The sequence below is a fragment of the Oncorhynchus gorbuscha genome, linkage group LG15 (assembly GCF_021184085.1).
Source record: "Oncorhynchus gorbuscha isolate QuinsamMale2020 ecotype Even-year linkage group LG15, OgorEven_v1.0, whole genome shotgun sequence".
Classification (NCBI taxonomy): domain Eukaryota; kingdom Metazoa; phylum Chordata; class Actinopteri; order Salmoniformes; family Salmonidae; genus Oncorhynchus; species Oncorhynchus gorbuscha.
Genome location: NC_060187.1, coordinates 35925106 through 35945464, shown reverse-complemented (window position 1 = coordinate 35945464; position 20359 = coordinate 35925106). Strand labels below are relative to the sequence as shown.

Here is a 20359-nt window from a genome sequence, read left to right as displayed (position 1 = left end):
ATCGTTACCCCCTGCCACTCCTCTCTGCTTTCGAACCTCTCCAGGGGGATACCATCTTTCCAAGTTGGACCTTTGGAATATCAACCATCTCGTCCGGATACGTGAGGGGGACGAGTTGAAGATGCCTTTCAACACGGCCAGTGGACACTGAGTATCTGGTCATGCCGTTTGGGCTCACTGTTTTCCAGGCCCTGGTCAACAATGTGATCCATGACATGCCATGCTGAATCATTTTGTGTTTGTCTACCTCGTTGACATCCTTGTTTTCTCCCGGTCTGCCCAAGAACACGTCTGACAAGTCCTTCAGCGCTTCCTGGAGAACCAGTTGTTTGTGAAGGCTGAGAAGTGTGAGTTCCACTGCTCTACTATCTTTTTTCTGGGATACGTCATCGCTGAAGGAAATGTCCAGATGGATCCTGAAAAAGTGAGAGTGGTGGTGTATTGGCCCCAACCCACGTCCAGAGTGCAACTGCAACATTTCCTGGGGTTTGCTCATTTCTACCGCTGCTTCATCCGGCTCTACGGCACACTGGCGACTCCCCTCTCTACACTCACTTCTCCCAAGGTACCGTTCACATGGTCCCCAGCGGTTGACAGGGCTTTTGTGGATCTTAAGCATTGGTTCACTACTGCCCCATCCCCCATCCATCCGGACCTGTCCCGTCAGTTTGTGGTTGAGGTCGATGCTTCTGATGTTGGAGTGGGGGCCCTCCTGTCCCAGCAATCTTCCCTGGACCAAAAGCTCCATACCTGTGCTTTCCTGTCCCATCGTCTCAACTCCGCTGAGAGAAACTACAACGTAGGTAACCACGAACTTCTGGCGGTCAAGGAGCTGGAGGAGTGGAGGCACAAACCATTTTGGTTTGGACCGACCATAAGAATTTGGAATATCTCCGCACAGACAAGCGCCTTAACTCTAGGCAGGCCTGTTGTGCTCTGTTATTCACCAGGTTCAACTTCACCATCTCCTACCGCCAATGGTCTAAGAATGTGAAGCCAGATGCTCTCTCTCGCCTGTACAGTTCTGCTGCCACACCCTCTGACTCTGAGACCATCCTTCCTACCTCATGCCTTGCGGCTTCATTTGTCTGGGGGTATTGAGACCCAGGTCCGCAAGGTACCAGGTCCTGGAATGGGCTCATTCCTCCAGGCTTACCTGTCCTCCTGGCTCTTGTAAAACCCTGGCCTTCCTCTGGCAACGCTTCTAGTGGCCCACTATGGTTTCGTCACTGCATGCACGGTATGTGCCCAGAATAAGACTCCGCAGAAAGCTCCGCTGGGCCTTCTTCAACCACTGCCCGTTGCTTATTGCCCCTCGTTCCATTTTTCTCTGGATTTTGTCACTGGGCTTCCTCCGTCTGATGGCAACACCATTATCCTAACACCTCTCCCCAAACTACCATCACCTCATGGTGCAGCACATCTTCCGGATCTATGGACTCCCAGTGAACATGGTCTCCAACCGGGGTCTTCAGTTCTCTTCCCGGTTCTGGACCCTTATTGGATTGTCAGCCAGCCTGTCCTCCAGATTTCATCCCCAGTCCAACGGCCAGTCGGAGCGAGCGAATCATGACCTGGAAACGACACTACGGTGCCTCGTCTCAACCAACCCCACTACCTGGAGCCAACAACTGGTCTAGGTGGAGTATGCCGGGAACACTCTTCCCTGCTTGGCCAGTGGACTCACCCCATGGAGCACTCGACAGGGGAATCAGTCCCCGTTCTTCCTGGAGCAAGAACAGGAAGTCAACATACTCAGGTGTTTGTCCGCTGGAAAAGAGCTTGGGCCGCTCTTCAAGACCAACTCCAGGTATTGTCGACAAGCGGACAGCTGCTGGACTCCGGCTCCCCGTTATCGTCTTGGGCAGAGGGTATGGCTATCAACATGGGACTTGCCCCTCTGGGTGGAGTCCCACAAACTGTCCCCCCGTTTCATTGGTCCCTTCCCCATCTTTAGAGTCCTTAGCCCCACTGCTGTTTGTTTTCTCCATATACACCCTACTTTTCATATGTTCAGGATTAAGCCCTTGTCTCACAGCCCTTTATCTTCTGTTTCCATGCCCACCCCCCCTCCCCGTGTCATCGATGGCCATCTGGCGTACACGGTGAGAAGCCTCCTGAGTGTTCGACCACGGGGCAGGGGTTTCCAGTACCTGGTTGACTAGGAGGGCTATGGCCCGGAGGAGAGGGTGCTGGTTCCCGCTAAGGTCACCCTGGTCAACCAGATGTGGTGGTGCCCCTGGGGGGGGGGGGGTGGGGGTACTGTCACACCCTGATCGGGTTCACCTGTCCTTGTGATTGTCTCCATCCCCCTCCATGTGTCACCATCTTCCCTATTACCCTCAGTGTATTTTATACCTGTGTTCTCTGTTTGTCTGTTGCCAGTTCGTCTTGCCTTGTCAAGTCAACCAGCGTGTTTTCCGAGTACCTGTTTTTCCTAGTCTGTTTTTTTCTAGTCCTCCTGGTTTTGACCTCTTGCCAGCCCTGACACTGAGCTCGCCTGCTTGACCATTCTGCCTGCCTCTGACCTCAAGCCTGCCTGCCACCCTTTACCGTTTGCACTCTGACCTGGTTATGAACTCTTGTCTGTCCTCGACCTACCTCTTGCCTGCCCCTTCTTGCTCAATAAATATCAGAGACTCAAACAATCTGCCTCCTGTGTCTGTATCTGGGTCTCGCCCTGTGTCGTTATAACGATTGCACTGATATAAATGGACGCAAGTGGCATTTTGTCAACTTGAAAAAACAACTTCATATTGGAGTTGTGGCTGTTTACAAGTGTATCTGCTCTCTAATAGACTAGAATGGTCTCGCCTCTTCCTGTCATCTTTGAGGACATGTATTTCCATTGTTAGAGTAGTCACTTGACTATCTTGTCAATATAATAATATATAATCTTTGGAGTTAGTAAAGCACTGCAGCAGGCCTGAGACAGAAAGAAGTAGTGATGGGCTATAGATGCTTAAACTATTAACTGCTATTCCGGTGATAAGCATCATGGTTAAGGTTAGGTTTTTGCTTAAGGGTTAGGGTTAAGTTCAGGGTTAAGGCTTGGGTCAGTGTTAGGGGACCATCTGTAGGGGACTGTGTTATTTAGAGAGGTATGTGTGTGTTTGTCATAGGTGTGTGTGCTTACTCATGGCCTCAGCGATGGTGTGTGTGAAGCTCTCCTTCTCGTCATCAACATTCTGCGAGGCCTTCAGAGGAACCGGTAGGAAGCCATAGTGCTCTCTGTTACACACGTACATCTGCACATCTGGAAACAAACACAGTCACACAGAGTTCATCAATAACACACTGATACACACATACAGCTGGACATCTGGAAACAAACACTGCTATACACAAACACTACCATGATTGTATCAGCGAAGTACATGCTGGTAGACAGCCTACAGACTCGCACAGCTAAGCATACACAATGTCTCATATAACCACAGTATTTAAAAGGAAGATACAATAAGCACAAGGGTATACAACTGACGGAATATATAACAATGTCTTGGCCTTGTGACTTGAAGCAATCCGGAGCAATTTTTTGAGAGAGGCTGGTGATCCTCTGTGGCCGAATCACGCGCTCTGTTGTAATGTTTTGAAGGATGGTATTTGTTTTTGTGTAGACAGGAGTAGTTGTATGGTTTTGGCGAGTTCAATTGGGTTTACTTTGGCTTCCGCAGGCCTATTGGACACCTATGGTTTTGTGTATAAGTAACTTAGGCACTTTAGTGTACATACATACCATGTCTATACATACCATGTCTACATATTCATTCAATAACATGTACCATTTGTGGGTATTAGGGCCTCTTCTGAAAGGTAACTAAGAACTCGATGTCTGACGGGTTCAATCACTCATGATCAGTATCATTCTGTGGTCACTGGTCATCATCATATTCCTGTAGCATTTCAGATGGATTTAGTTAGTATTGTCTCGGTTATTATCTATGCTTAGAGCACGTCAATGGTTGTATTGAATTGTTTAATGCCCTAACCAATGGAAGAAACACTTAAAGAACATGGCCGTGCGTGTCAATGTGTGTGAGAGTTATGTGCGTGTGTATGAGAGAGAGAGAGAGAGACAGTGAGATGTGAGTAAGTGTGTGACATTACTGTGTTTTTAGCACGCGTTTGTGCATTCCTGTTATGTGTGTAATATTTCTGCTGGTACTCTACCGATCATTAGCCACAACAATTAAATCAAATCAAATGTTATTGGTCACATACACGTGTATGCGGGTGTAGCGAAATTATTGTATAATTACACACATTCAGTCAAGTAATTAAGTCACACATCTGGTCAACATCAATTACCCAGCCTGCCTTGTTTCCCTCATTTAAACACCTGATCGGTTATTTTGTAAAACATGCCTTTAGCACAAGACATAGTACTAGCGGTTGTTTCTGAACCAGGCTATATGACTGTAAGCTTACACATCTGGTACGTGGGAGGGGTAGCTATAGTGTGAGGGCTGTGTTTTACAACATCCAATAACATGGACGAGGATTTTGTTTCTGGAAAGGCTCATGGTGACCACACGTGGCGGGGTTGAAGGGATGTGGGGCGATTGGGGTTGGGGGTGTGTGTTGAACTCTGACCTGCCTGCCGGGCAGAGAAGGAGAATACCATGATGTCATCGAAGGCCCAGCTGTAGTCAGGGTGAGGGGGGTAGAAGGCCAGCTCCCTACTGGCGCCACGCCTCAGGTCCAGCAGGAAGGTAGAGTGCACCATGGGTACAGCGAAGCAACCCAGACGCTTCCACTCCCTGATTGGCTGGTAGTCAGGGGTACGTTTGTAGTAACCCTGGGGGAGAGAAATGGAGAGGGAGAAAGATGAAGATAGAAGGAGACAGAGAGAGAATTTAAAATGTGAAGGGCTAAGGGGTACCGAGTGCTATGAGGTCCCAAATGGTAGGCAATTGGAATGACTTTAATTGCCACGGGGAAGAGGTGACAAGGAGAGTAATGATGTGGTCTCTATTAGGCTGTTTACCTGTGGGGTGATGCCACACCAGAAGTTAGAGTAGAGAGAGCGTGACTCTAGCATGGGAGCTACCAGAGTCAGGTTCTCAGCCATGAGCAGGTTGAGAATCTTTGGGTTGGTCAGCAGGTTATCACCGTCTGCAAACTAGATACGGAGAGAGACAGAGCAGGATACCGCATAAACACACAGAATGTAATCTAACAAACATCTAGTATTGCAGGTATACAGTCTCATGAAACCAGAGACAGAAAGCAGGTATCATCATTCACATACAATAATGCAGATAACTAATGTTACACTGAAATGTAACACATGTAATCTCATAGGTATGTTATGAACTCAGTCTCACCAGTATGTAATCTGCCCAGCGTTCCCGTGCTGCCTTAAGAGCAGCCTGCCTCAGTTTCATCACATGGTTGAAGCGGGACGGAGGCCAGTGCTTGGGCCCCCACTCATCAGTATAGGACCTGAGGACATGACAAAGAGCTTTACTTTCAGTGTCTCATATTCACCATGCACTGATGAGCAGTGAACTTCAAAGATGTGTAAAATGTAAGAATGTGAACCAGACTAGATGGAGTGGTGAGATGCCCTGAGTCTGAGGGGAGGTTGGCTGGGAGGGGGTAACGTAGACTTACTTGGGCTCCTCCATAGGTCTCCACTCCACATAGTGGTACTGGTCCTGAGCCTGCTTCAGCCACTCCCTCAGCATGGCTGTGCTGTTGTCCACACTGTGGTCTGTCGCTGCCCTGACACACAACATATTATGGGACACTATATTAACACAACGTAATGCAGTACCAACTCACTGTAGCCCTAATATATTTCATTATTTAAAAAAACTGCAGAAAATGTGGTGTTTCTATGTCAAACAGTTTTGTTATATTTCAGGCTTGTGTGATATAAAGTGTAATATTGTGATGCAAACTAGAAATTGAATACATTTCAACTCTATATCTGACATGATACAGGCGTCTTCTTTTTTTAAGCTCATAACCATGAGGCATATACGTTTGTTTGAAAGTAGATTTATTTAAGACCAAGAAACACTTTGACCTCGATTTAGCCCACTGCAGTATTTTAAAAAAAAACACGATGAGAGTGTCAACATAACACATCAAGGTAATGTGTCGACATGATACAGCAACATAGCTGATCCACTGTGTGTAGGATCAGAACACGCGCACGCACACGCACACGCACACAGTGTCCTGTGTAAATCAGGTCTGGCAGACAGTTTGGAAAGCTATAAGGTGGAAAGGCTGTAAGTACAAACCACAGAGAGTAAAAAGACCAACAAACAAACAGGCCAGAGAGTGTACAGTACAGTAGCTGGAACACCTCAACCCTCCTCACTGACACTGCTGCCACTGTCTGCACACCGTTTGCCTGTCCTTACACACACCTACCCCAACTCTGTCCTTAGACTCATCCAGTCACACATTCACCCTGTCTTTCTCACCCATGCTATCACACTATCACTTCTACAGAGTTGTGGCCTCACAGTAATAGCCTATGACCTTGAGAGGATATCTATAGTACAACTTCAACATAATCAAGTAAATCTAACCTGCTTCCCTCTCTCTCTGCACCTAATAGAGTATGTGCTTAATGGAGGAAAGGTCAATAGAGAGAGAGAGCGGGGCCAGTGTATCTGTAGAGGTCGCAGTGCCACTGCTGGCACACACACTCACACACACACACTGGAGTTTTCCACTGCTTGCTGTAAATATTCCCGACCATAACCTCTCCAGACAAACTCATTGCCTACTATGTTGGAGTGCAGACAGACCAGAGATAGCAGTGTATAAACACACATTTTACAAAACCGCTGCTAACACTGTCCACCGTGAGATAACACTGTAGACAGAATTCATTATACACACCCAGTTCAGAGATAACAATATTGACATCTGTGACACACACACACACACAGCTCCAGAGAGAGAGAGAGAGAGAGAGAGAGAGAGATCTCTCAGCAGAGAGATTTGTTGTGACTTCATATTAACAGCTAGACACTAACAGATTTCCAGGCAGACAGCGCTAGTCCAACTGGAGAGAGAACGTAGGCCTTAAGGACCACAGGGGCAATCATGGGGTTAATAACAGCCCTTTCACAATGTGTGTCCCAGTGTGTGTGTTCATTCATGTTTGAGCCTGTGTAAGGAGGTATACAGTGCCTTCAGAAAGTATTCATTTCCACATTGTTACAAAGTGGGATTAAAATCGCTAGAAAAATGTAAATATTTGTACAAAAATTATTACAAATAAAACACTACTATATCTTGATTAGAAAAGTACTCAATACATGTTAGAATCTCCTTTGGCAGTGATTATTGCTGTGAGTCTTTCTGGGTAAGTCTCTAAGAGCATTGCACACCTGGATTGTACAATATTTGCATATTATACTTTAAAAAAAAATTTGGTTGTTAACCATTGCTATACAGTCATTTTCAAGTCTTGTCATAGATTTTTAAGAAGATTTAACTGTAACTAGGCCACTCAGAAACATTCAATGCCGTCTTGGTAAACAACTCCAGTGTATACTTGACCTTGTGTTTTAGGTTATTGTCCTGCTGAAATGTGAATTTATCTCCCAGTGTCTGTTGGAAAGCAAAGTGGAACATGTTTTCTTCTAGGATTTTGCCTGTGCTTAGCTCTAATCCATGTATTTTTCATCCTATAAACTCCCTAGTCCTTGCCGATGAGAAACATACGCATAACATGATGCAGCCACCACGATTGAAAATATGAAAAGTGGTATTCAGTGATGTGTTGTGTTGAAATGTGCCCCAAACATAATGCTTTGTATTCAGGAAATATAGTGAATTGCTTTTCCACATTTGTTGCAGTTTTACTTTAGTGCCTTATTGCAAACAGGATGCATGTATTGGAATATTTTTATTCTGTACAGGCTTCCTTCTTTTCACTCTGTCTATTAGGTTAGTATTGTTAGTATTGTTAGTATTGTGGAGTAACTACATGTTGTTGATCCATCCTCAGTTTTCTCCAATCACAGCCATTAAACTCTGTAACTGTTTTAATGTCTCCATTTGTGTCACGACTCCTACCGAAGGTGGCGCTCGGCGGTCGTCGTCACCGGGCCTACTAGCTGCCACTGATCCCTTTTCCTCTTTCTGTTTATTGGTTTCACCTGTTTTGTGTGTAGGCTGATTAGTCGGGCTATGTTAGCCAGTAGGCCCGCCTGCTCTTTGTGAGGGATTGTTTTGTGTGTAGGCTGATTAGTCGGGCTATGTTAGCCAGTAGGCCCGCCTGCTCTTTGTGAGGGATTGTTTTGTGTGTAGGCTGATTAGTCGGGCTATGTTAGCCAGTAGGCTCGCCTGCTCTTTGTGAGGGATTGTTTTGTGTGTAGGCTGATTAGTCGGGCTATGTTAGCCAGTAGGCTCGCCTGCTCTTTGTGAGGGATTGTTTTGTGTGTAGGCTGATTAGTCGGGCTATGTTAGCCAGTAGGCTCGCCTGCTCTTTGTGAGGGATTGTTTTGTGTGTAGGCTGATTAGTCGGGCTATGTTAGCCAGTAGGCTCGCCTGCTCTTTGTGAGGGATTGTTTTGTGTGTAGGCTGATTAGTCGGGCTATGTTAGCCAGTAGGCTCGCCTGCTCTTTGTGAGGGATTGTTTTGTGTGTAGGCTGATTAGTCGGGCTATGTTAGCCAGTAGGCTCGCCTGCTCTTTGTGAGGGATTGTTTTGTGTGTAGGCTGATTAGTCGGGCTATGTTAGCCAGTAGGCCAGCCTGCTCTTTGTGAGGGATTGTTTTGTGTTGCTACTGTGCACATTTGAGGTTGACGTGTTTGTCGTTCTTGGGCTTTTCTCCAGACTGTTTGAGTCCCCGTGTTTGGGGCATTTGTTTTGTTGTGCACCCCGTGTTTCGTGGGGAGGCTTATATTCGCCTTGTGTGCAATTAAAAGCACTACCCTGTACTCTCTGCTTCCTGCGCCTGACTTCGCACCCACTACGCCCAGAGTGTTACAATTGGCCTCATATTGAAATCCCTGAGCGTTTTCCTTCCTCTCCGGCAACTGAGTTAGGAAGGACGCCTGTATCTTTGTAGTGACTGGGTGTATTGATATACCATCCAAAGTGTGATAAAAATATCTTCACCATGCTCAAAGGGATATTCAATGTTTGCTTTTTTATTTTTACTGATCTACCAATAGGTGCCCTTCTTTTCGAAGCCTCCCTGGTCTGTGTGGTTGAATCTGTGTTTGAAATTCACTGCTCAACTGAAGGACCTTACAGATACTTGTATGTGTGGGGTACAGAGATGAGGTAGTCATTCAAAAATCATGTTAAACACTATTATTGCACACAGAGTGAGTCCATGCAACTTATGTGACTTGTTAAGCACATTTATACTCCTGTACTTATTTAGGCTTGCCATAACAAAGGGGTTGTATACTTATTGACTCTTCATTCAGCTTTTAATTTTTATTAATTTGTAAAAATTTAATAAAAATAATAATTCCACTTTGACATTATTGTGTGAAGGCCTGGGACAAATGAATCCAGGCTGTACAACATAACACAATGTGGAAAAAGTCAAGGTGCATGAATACTTTCTGAAGGCATTCAGACCCTTTGCTCTGAAACTCAAAATTGAGCTCAGGTGCATCTTGTTTCCATTGGTCTATTGTTTCTACAACTTGATTGGAGTCCACCTGTGATAAATTCAAAAGATTGGACATGATTTTTGAAAGGTACACACCTGTCTATATAAGGTCCCACAGTTGACAGTGCATGTCAGAGCAAAAACCAAGCCAAGAGGTTGAAGGAATTGTCCGTAGAGCTCTGAGACAGGATTGTGTGTGTTTTTGCTTTGTCATTATGGGGTATGTAGATTGATGAGGGGAAAAACATGATTTAAATACATTTTAGAATAAGGATGTAATGTAAAAGTGTCAAACGTCAATGGGTCTGAATACTTTCAGAAATGCTTTATGGTAATGTCAGCAGTGGTTTACGTGTGTGTGTGTGTGTGTGTGTGTGTGTGTGTTGTTGCAGAAACATGGTGTTACGTTCCCCAGTTTGTGTTGTAGTTTGTGTATTTGCATGTGTTTATTTCAGGAAAATGGCTTCCTGAAATCCCTCAAGCAGCTGATTGGTTGACTCCATGGCAAATTGGAAAGCTGATCCCGCCCCCTCGTCAAGACTGCTGTCTCCAATTACCCATTCCATCTGAAGATATATAAATGCCAGTGTTCTGTTCAGGAAGGATACTTTTTTTGTTGTTGCTGGAAGTAGATTTGCTAGAAAATTTTGCTGGAGGTAGAATTTTGTAGGAAAGAGATTTTGCTGGGAGTTCATTGCTGAGAGTTGGTATGTTTTGTGAGTTTGTTGCTCAGATAGAGCTTATTTGATGTCCTTTGTTTCTTAGTTTGTTTGTGAAATTGTTTAATATTCTGTTTCATTTGTTCCCAGGGGGGAAGGGGAAGGCACCTAGGGAGTGCTTAGGCAAGAGGCCCGCGGGCATACATATACCCGTAGCATATTCACTGTCTAGGCACACTAGGTAAGACCTGGGCGGACCACCCCCTGTATTTTGGTTAGGGCACCAGGTGGTGCTAAATTAGGTAAGTAGTGGGTAGGCAGGTAAGATAGAGGGGGCTTTGAGATTTACTTGCTTTGGTTCCGTCCAGCCCCTTTTCCCCATATTACCGTGTAAAGGAATAAAGTCCTTGTAAACTGTACCACATTCTGTCTGTTGTCATCCTTACTCGCACCTACAGTCCATACCTTTTTCACTTCACGGAGAGTTTAGTTGTAGCAGGGTGTCCCGTTCCCTCTTCATAGAGGCGTGCGTAACACATGGAAAGAGAGGTCTAAAGAAATTACCGAGTGTGTGTGTTTGCACATGAATGGGTATGTGGGTGTAAGCTGTTAAGAACTTCATTAGGGTAGGAGCAGCATTTGGAATTTGATGAAAAGCGTGCCCAAATTAAACTGCCTGCTCCTCAGGTCCATAAGCTAGGATATGCATATAATTAGTAGATTTGGATAGGAAAACACTCAAGTTTCAAACTGTTCAAATAATGTCTGTATAACAGAACTGATACGGCAGGCGAAAACCCGAGGAAAATCCAACCAGGAAGTACTATTATTTTGAAAGGCTGTTTGTCCATTGATAGCCTATCCACCATACAAAGACTTAGGACCCAGTTCATGATCTCTATGGCTTCCTCAAAATGTGACCAGTCTTTAGGCATTGTTTCAGGCTTTTACTCTGAAAAATATAGATCCAGCGCTTTCAATGAGAGGACAGTGGAAATTTCCATCCATGAACCAAGCACGTGATTGGGAGTGTGCATTTCTTGTTTACCTTTTCCATTGACAAAGCTTTTGTCCGGTTGAAATATTATTTATGACAAAAACAACCTAAGAATTGATTTTAAACATGGTTTGACATGTTTCTCTCTTATTGTACTTTTTTGACTTTGTCTTGGTTTTGAGAGCGCGCATTGTGCCTTTGGATTTCTGAACAAAACGGAGGTATTTTGACATAAAGATGAACTTTATCGAACAAAATGAACATTTGTCTAACATGGAGACCTGGGAGTGCCACCAGATGAAGATCAAAGGTAAGTGATTAATTTTAATGCTATTTCTGACTTTTGTGGTTGGAAAATGGCTGTATGGGTTTCTGTGGCTAGGAGCTGACCTAACATAATCGCAAAGTGTGCTTTCGCTGTAAAGCCTTTTTGAAATCTGACACAGCGGTTGCACTAAGGAGAAGTATATCTATATTCGTATGTTTATTACTTGTATCATTTATCAATGTTTATAATGAGTATTTCTGTAATTTGATGTGGCTCTCTGCACTTTCACTGGATGTTTGAAACAATGCATTTCTGAACACAACACACCAATTTCAAATGAGGTTTTTGGACATAAAGATTAACTTCATCGAACAAAAAACGCATTTATTGTGTAACATTAAGTCCAGTGAGTGCCATCTGATGAAGATCTGATGTGATTAATTTAATCACTATTTTTGACTTTGATGAGCCCTTTTCTTGGCTGGAAAATGGCTGTATGGTTTTCTGCGACTAGTTGCTGACCTAACATAATCATTTGGTGTGCTTTCGCCGTAAAGCCTATTTTAAATCGGACACTGTGGCTGGATTTACAACAGGTGCATCTTTAAAATGGTGTAAAATACTTGTATGTGTGAGGAATTTTAATAATGTGATTTCTGTTGTTTTGAATTTGGTGCCCTGCAATTTCACTGGCTGTTGTCGAGGTGGGACACTAGCGTCCCACTTGTACCAGAGAGGTTAAGGTAAAAACACCTGACTTGGAGGTAATGCATGTGCACATGTTTTTTCAACCACAAAATTGCTGCCCTGGGATTTGAATAGGCGTGGATTTGTGAAAAAGTCCAAAACAGAGGAGCTTCGATATGTTCTGTATATGAGGATGCGTGTATGTGCAGGTGTGTGTGTGTTTTGCGAGTGAGCATTCTGGAGCATGTGTTTGAATTTCATTACGTTGTTCCCTTCCTTATACGAGTCTGTGAGGTCACACTGACAAATATGTCAGAAGGATTGTATCTCATACCTTAGGAAAAAGTACCACGCTTATTAAAACAAAACACAAACAAACAGATCACCACACTAAGGTTTGGTTTCCACATTCCCCACTAAAATGTTAACACAATTCTAGGTGGAGCCTATTCAACCATGTAGCAGTTGAAGGTTTCTGACTGTTCTTCATCCCCACATCCCCCTAACCACACTCACATGCACTGCAGCCAAGCCTGGAAGTCAATAGCAACGATGTGTGAAAGGAAAAAATGAATGTGCTTGTGGGATACTGTGTATATCTTAAAGTGTATTCATAAGTGCACATAGTGCCCGTGTCTTAGCGCTCCTGTGAATGTGTGTGTACTGTGTTTAACCCTTTACGCTAGTGGCAATTGGCCTACTGTATATGGATAGGGCTAAATATACATGTTTCTGACAGAAGAAATATGAAAAGCATATGCAGAAGCATGGTAGAAATGACAAGAGAACAGTTTGGAGATTATAGGAAAATTATTAGACCAAAGTTGAGGATAGTTCACCTGACACAAGACTGAATACAAACATTACACTGTTGATTTATATGTGCATTTTACATTTACTGTATATTTCACCGTATTTGTTGATAACGAAATCTGAAAATAGTCTGGATACATTCAGTAACACGATAAGAATATTCCTGGAAAATGTGAGGTAGGTGAAAAGTAAGGGGGAGGAAATGACAAGGGTTTGAGTGAGAGGTCTAACGGGTGTCTCCAAGTGGTCACAAACCTCTCCATAGTGTGCACAGTTCCTACGTCATTTCACTGCACTTTTATGACTCAAAGAAGAGTCTTCAACTATAAGGTGCTTTTATGAGCTCTCCTAGCTGTGACTTTGAGGAACTAGAGCAAGAACACTTGTAGTTGTGTTGAACACAACCCCATCCCCGCCATCACACAATTATGGTTGCTGTTTATGCAATCCAAAACCGGCCATTTTAAATCTCAGTCTGGGTCAGGTGGGCATAATTTCAAAGCTTGTTATATTGCCAACATGACCAGTTACGTTTTAAATACGATCTTACAGTTTTAGGCTTTCACAGGGCAATTCAAAGAAGCAGATGGTAATTTTGGTGCGCATGAAATGGAGTCACGAGATCATTCCACGGAAAATGTTCTTCACAATAGATAAACATAGGCTAATTCTGTACAGAACAACCCAGGGTATGACGCCATGTCGCCTTGTAGCTGAACATCAAGCATAGACTCATTCTGTCCAGAACAACCCAGGGTATGACGCCATGTCGCCTTGTAGCTGAACATCAAGCATAGACTCATTCTGTTCAGAACAACCCAGGGTATGACGCCATGTCGCCTTGTAGCTGAACATCGAGCATAGACTCATTCTGTTCAGAACAACCCAGGGTATGACGCCATGTCGCCTTGTAGCTGAACATCGAGCATAGACTCATTCTGTTCAGAACAACCCAGGGTATGACGCCATGTCGCCTTGTAGCTGAACATCGAGCATAGACTCATTCTGTTCAGAACAACCCAGGGTATGACGCCATGTCGCCTTGTAGCTGAACATCAAGCATAGACTCATTCTGTTCAGAACAACCCAGGGTATGACGCCATGTCGCCTTGTAGCTGAACATCAAGCATAGACTCATTCTGTTCAGAACAACCCAGGGTATGACGCCATGTCGCCTTGTAGCTGAACATCAAGCATAGACTCATTCTGTTCAGAACAACCCAGGGTATGACGCCATGTCATCACACATATTGATCATAAACATTGACACTGTATATGACATGAGTTGTATGATATGGAAATGTGAAGTCCTCTTAACTTGGAGCATTTTTCTCACCCAGACAACAAAACATTTGCAAAAGTTGCCCAATTAACTTCTTGTCGCATGGAGTGATCAAGTTCAAAACATCCGTCAGTCAAAACCCATACAGAGCTGTGAAGCGCAGAGCCATTTATAGCATTTTACTGTGAAGCTTCTCAGTGCCCAAATCTGCCATTTTCAACCCGTATGAGTGTAAAGTGTTAACAATTCAGGCTTTGAGGGTTTGGGCTGAACACTGGTCCCCCCCTCCTTCTTTTCACTCATCTCTCACTTTATTCATTCACGCTGCCCTCTTGGAAGTTTCCAGTAACTCTCCAGCTCATTATCTTCAGGCCTGGAGCACTGCATCTCTGCTTTCTTTCTTTATGGTATGCATCTGGACAACACATGCTCCTAGGTTTCACCTACACATCCTTCCCCTCTCTTTCTCTCTCTCCATCCCTCTCTCCTTTATCTATGGGACTGGCTACTTGGACTGGCTATGCCATCATCAGTGAGGAAGGTGTGTTTAGCTGAGAGTGATCAATGGGAGGGGTCAGAAGGGTCACACCTGGTCCAAAAACACTCAACAAACACTTCAGTGAAAGTAACGAGGCCTAAAATCCTTCTAATGTATCTGGATTGGACATGACCTCGTACTGTAACTAGTGTTAACAGATATGCATCACTCTGTCTAAATTGTGTATGTGTGTGTGTGTGTGTTAAGTCTGAAGTAGCCCCCCCCCTCCCCAGGCTGACGTGGCTGAGGCAATGCATGCTGGCCTGGCAGGGAAGTGGGTGAGACCTACTAGCCGAATTACTCAGAACATTCACAGTCAACACACGGCAGAATGGCCCATGCTCCTCCCCCTTAGAGCCTATACAGCACCTCATCCTCACACACATGACTTATCCATACACACTCTCAGTCAGGCCAAACAAGGTAACTTGCCAATATAATCTGTCAGAAGAATCTCTGTGTTCTTGCCCTCTGGGCAACCCACGCATACTTTTTACACACTTTCATCCATAAATTCACACTGTCGATTTCTACACACATTGAATACCTTGCTCCCTAACATGCAATTTCTCACATTTAGTCACCCACATGAAATACACAGACAGCTTTGAAATATACACTGAGTGTACAAAACATTAGGAGCACCTTCCTGATATTGAGTTGCACCCTCCCCTTTTACCCTCAGAACAGCCTCCATTCATCAGGGTATGGACTAAACAAAGATTCAAAAGCGTTCCACAGGGATGCTGGCCCATGTTGACTCCAATGCCTCCCACAGTTGTGTTAAGTTGGCTGGATGTTCTTTGGGTGGTGGACCATTCTTGATACACAATGGGAACTGTTGAGTGTGAAAAACCCAGCAGCGTTGCAGTTATTGACACAAACCGGTGCACCTGGCACCTACTACCATACCCTGTTCAAAGGCACTCTTTTGTCTTGTCCATTCACCCTCTGAATCCATGTCTCAATTCTCTCAAGGCTTAAACATCCTTCTTTAACCTGTCTCCTCCCCTTCATATGCACCGATTGAAGTGGATTTAATACGTGACATCAATAAGGGACCATATAGCTTTCACCTGGATTCACTTGGTCAGTCTATGTCATGGAAAGAGCAGGTGTTCTCTCATTGATCTTAATATGCTCTCTGAAAACCCTAACCGCTGTCTTACTGCACATCTAGATGAATAACCTACTCAGTCATGTGTAGATCATTTCAAACTGATTGTATAATTTACTATCACTTTGTTTATAAGGGACAATAAGAAAGACCGATCGACTGAGAGAAAAAGAGAGAGAAAGAGCGAAGAGGTAGGGGGAGAGAGACGGGAGGGATAGAGAAAAGAGAGAGAGAGAGCGAAGAGGTAGGGGGAGAGAGACGGGAGGGATAGAAGAGGGATGGAGAATGAGAGCGAGAGAGAGCGAAGAGGTAGGGGGAGAGACGGGAGGGATAGAAGAGGGATGGATAGAGAATGAGAGCGAAGAGGTAGGGGGAGAGAGACGGGTAGGATAGAAGAGGGATGGATAGAGAATGAGAGAGAGAGAGCGAAGAGGTAGGGGGAGAGAGACGGGAGAGATAGAAGAGGGATGGATAGAGAAAAAGAGAGAGCGAAGAGGTAGGGGGAGAGAGACCGGGAGGGATAGATAGAGAATGAGAGAGAGAGAGAGAGAGAGAGAGAGAGAGAGAGAGAGAGAGAGAGAGAGAGAGAGAGAGAGAGAGAGAGAGAGAGGAGAGGTAGGGGGAGAGAGACTGGTAGGATAGAAGAGGGATGGATAGAGAAAAAGAGAGAGAGAGAGAGAGCGAAGAGGTAGGGGGAGAGAGACGGGTAGGATAGAAGAGGGATGGATAGAGAAAAAGAGAGAGAGCGAAGAGGTAGGGAGAGAGAGACGGGAGGGATAGAAGAGGGATGGATAGAGAAAAAGAGAGAGAGAGAGCAGAGGTAGGGGGAGGGATAGAAGAGGGATGGATAGAGAATGAGAGAGAGAGAGCGAAGAGGTAGGGGGAGAGAGACTGGTAGGATAGAAGAGGGATGGATAGAGAAAAAGAGAGAGCGAAGAGGTAGGGGGAGAGAGACGGGAGGATAGAAGAGGGATGGATAGAGAAAAAGAGAGAGAGAGAGAGAGAGCAGAGGTAGGGGAGGGATAGAAGAGGGATGGATAGAGAATGAGAGAGAGAGAGAGAGAGAGAGAGAGAGAGAGAGAGAGAGAGAGAGAGAGAGAGAGCGAGAGAGAGAGCGAAGAGGTAGGGGAGAGAGACGGGTAGGATAGAAGAGGGATGGATAGAGAATGAGAGAGAGGGAGAGAGAGAGAGAGAGCGAAGAGGTAGGGGAGAGAGACGGGATAGAAGAGGGATGGATAGAGAATGAGAGAGAGAGAGAGAGAGAGAGATGGATAGAGAAGAGAGAGAGAGAGAGAGAGATGGATAGAGAATGAGAGAGAGAGAGAGAGAGGGATGGATAGAGAATGAGAGAGAGAGAGAGAGAGAGAGAGAGAGAGAGAGAGAGAGAGAGAGAGAGAGAGAGAGAGAGAGAGAGAGAGAGAGAGAGAGAGAGAGAGAGAGAGAGAGAGAGAGAGAGAGAGAGAGAGAGAGAGAGAGAGAGAGAGAGAGAGAGAGAGAGAGAGAGCGAAGAGGTAGGGGAGAGAGACGGGTAGGATAGAAGAGGGATGGATAGAGAATGAGAGAGCATGAACAGCGGTAGTAAAGTGTGTCTCGGTGTTTAAGACAGGATGATGACACACAGACAAGCAGACTGACTGACTGGGCTAAAATGGTATGCTCCTCTGGCCACTGTTGAATACACAACTGTCCTGTCATCATTACGTCCCTCAAAACACCTCTCTCTCTCTCTCGGGTATTTTCCTGTCTTTCTGAAGAGAAATCGAATACTTTGTCTGGATAGCAGATTATTTCAGCATTTGCCAGATCCATTGTTGCTGGGCTGCCTCCAGAACTATTGGGTAAGAGACAATCACTTCAATGCTAACAGGCCCTTCTAACTGAGCACTCTGCTCTGTTTCAGCTCCCCTTTGGGGATCCACTGACACTACCACATGGCCCGGGATGTTCTGAGTACAGCCACAACTCCTGGCAGGGGACATGGAGCTGTTTTCTCTGATGTCAGACATAGGTCTGGGAACAGTCCCATATCCTCTCAGGTTTTATGAGGGAGCAACTGGTATTAACACTCCTCGGGTAAGAATGGTGTGTGTAAATCACATCAGGAGTGTGTGTGTTCATATTATGTTGAGTGAGTTAGAAGGTGGTATGGATTATGTTGTGTGAATCATGTAGTTCCTGTGACACGGAGCTACTCCCTAAGCATTAGTCTAGCCCAAGGCGATGGGAAATTTGGTATGGGATTGGTAATGGGAATCAGAAGGAGAGGCAGGGTACTGGCCAGCTGAGTAGAAACAGACACACACCACCACATGCAGACCCCAACGGACTGACACTGGGCCAGAGCACTGAGGATAATTAAACACACACTCACATACCAGCCATGTGCCAGTGATATGATCTAATGCAGAGAGAGAGAGAGAGAGAGAGAGAGAGAGAGAGAGAGAAAATCTGATGTAATAATTTACATTCACAAAAGCCCAAATTGTCTGCTTCAACAAATTCAACAAAATCTTATCCTGTCTTCTTCCCCCTTTCCCTTCTGTGAAAAAAAACACTCCCAAAAATGTCAAAGGGTCTCCTGACATGGTCAGAAAGACACAAACCAAGGCCCTCATCCCCAGGCCTGACAGAAGAATTAAAACCATGATATACCCCTCCAGAACCCACACTACTATCAGGCCTGACAGAAGAATTAAACCATGAGATACCCCTCCAGAACCCACACTGCTATCAGGCCTGACAGAAGAATTAAAACCATGATATACCCCTCCAGAAACCACACTGCTATCAGGCCTGACAGAAGTAATAGAACCGTGAGATACCCCTCCAGAACCCACACTGCTATCAGACCTGAGGTGACACAGTTGCACTCGGAGGTGGATCAAGGTTCTAAACTCCCAGAAAGATTCTACGCAGCACGATGGAATTCTAGGAGACGGAATATAGTGTAGATCAGAGGAAATAGTTGGTTATTGGACTGCTACTTAGCTTTCAATGTTGTAATCCAGTAGAAAGGGAGCTCTTTGGAAGCAAGGGTAAAACTTTCCAGTTTGAATGTTTGTTGCAGCTCGTTCCAGTCACAAGTTGCAGCGAACTGAAAAGAGGAGCGACCCAGGGATGTGTGTGCTTTGGGGACGTTTAACAGAATGTGACTGGCTGAATGGGTGTTGTATATGGAGGATGAGGGCTGCAGTAGATATCTCAGATAGGGGGAGTGAGGCCAAAGAGGGTTTTATAAATAAACATAAACCAGTGGGTCTTGCGACAGGTATACAGAGATGGCCAGTTTACAGAGGAGTATAGAGTGCATTGATGTGTCCTATAAGGAGCATTGGTGGGAAATCTGATGGCCGAATGGTGAAGCACATCTAGCTGCTCGAGAGCACCCTTACCTGATGAACCATGAATTATGTCTCCGTAATCTAGCATGGATAGGATGGTCATCTGAATCAGGATAAGTTTGGCAGCTGGGGTGAAAGAGAAGTGATTACGATAGAGGAAACCAAGTCTAGATTTAACTTTAGCCTGTAGCTTTGATATGTGCTGAGAGAAGGATGGTGCACCGTCTAGCCATACTCCCAAGTACTTGTATGAGGTGACTACCTCAAGCTCTAAACCCTCAGAGGTAGTAATAACACCTGTGGGAAGAGGGGCATTCTTCTTACCAAGCCACATAAGCCTTTGTTTTGGAGGTATTCAGAACAAGGTTAAGGGTAGAGAAATTGTTGGATACGAAGAAAGCTTTGTTGTAGAGCATGTAACACAACATCTGGGGAGGGGCCAGCTGAGTCTAAGACTGTATCATCTGCATATAAATGGATGAGAGAGCTTCCTACTGCCTGAGCAGATGTTGTTGATGTTTATTGAGAAGAGCGTGGGGCCTAGGATCGGGCCTTGGGGTACTCCCTTGGTGACAGGCAGTGGCTGAGACAGCAGATTTTCTGACTTTATACACTGCACTCTTTGAGAGAGGTAGTTAGCAAATCAGGCCAAAGACCCATCAGAGACACCAATACTCCTTAGCCGGCCCACAAGAATGGTCTACCGTATCAAAAGCTTCGGCCAAGTCAATAGTGACATCATTGAGGGCCTTTAAGGTTGCAGTGACACATCCATAACCTGAGCGGAAACCAGATTGCATACCAGAGAGTATACTATAGAGATCAAGAAAGCCAGTCAGTTGATTATTGACAGGTTTTTCCAACACTTTTGATAAACAGGGCAAAATAAAAATAGGCCTATAACAGTTAGGATCAGCTTGATCTACCCTTTAAATAAAGGATGAACCGTGGCTGCCTTCCAAGCAATGGGAACCTCCCCAGAAAGGAGAGACAGGTTAAAAAGATTGGATATAGGCTTGGCGATGATATGGGCAGCAACCTTAAGGAAGAA

The 20359-nt window shown here is 45.0% G+C and overlaps 1 protein-coding gene across 2 annotated transcripts in view; it reads right to left on the bottom strand.

Annotated features, from left to right (window-relative positions):
* The window catches only part of LOC123997549 (procollagen galactosyltransferase 2-like), a 43579-nt gene that overhangs the window by 12838 nt on the left and 10382 nt on the right, over nucleotides 1-20359 (bottom strand). For both annotated transcript variants that reach the window (XM_046301908.1, XM_046301909.1), the window contains exons 2-6: nucleotides 5620-5730; nucleotides 5331-5448; nucleotides 4991-5125; nucleotides 4597-4801; nucleotides 3137-3256 (exon numbers count right to left, since the gene is read on the bottom strand). In XM_046301908.1, the coding sequence (XP_046157864.1) occupies nucleotides 3137-3256; nucleotides 4597-4801; nucleotides 4991-5125; nucleotides 5331-5448; nucleotides 5620-5730 (689 nt within the window). The remainder of the gene's footprint in view (nucleotides 1-3136; nucleotides 3257-4596; nucleotides 4802-4990; nucleotides 5126-5330; nucleotides 5449-5619; nucleotides 5731-20359) is intronic.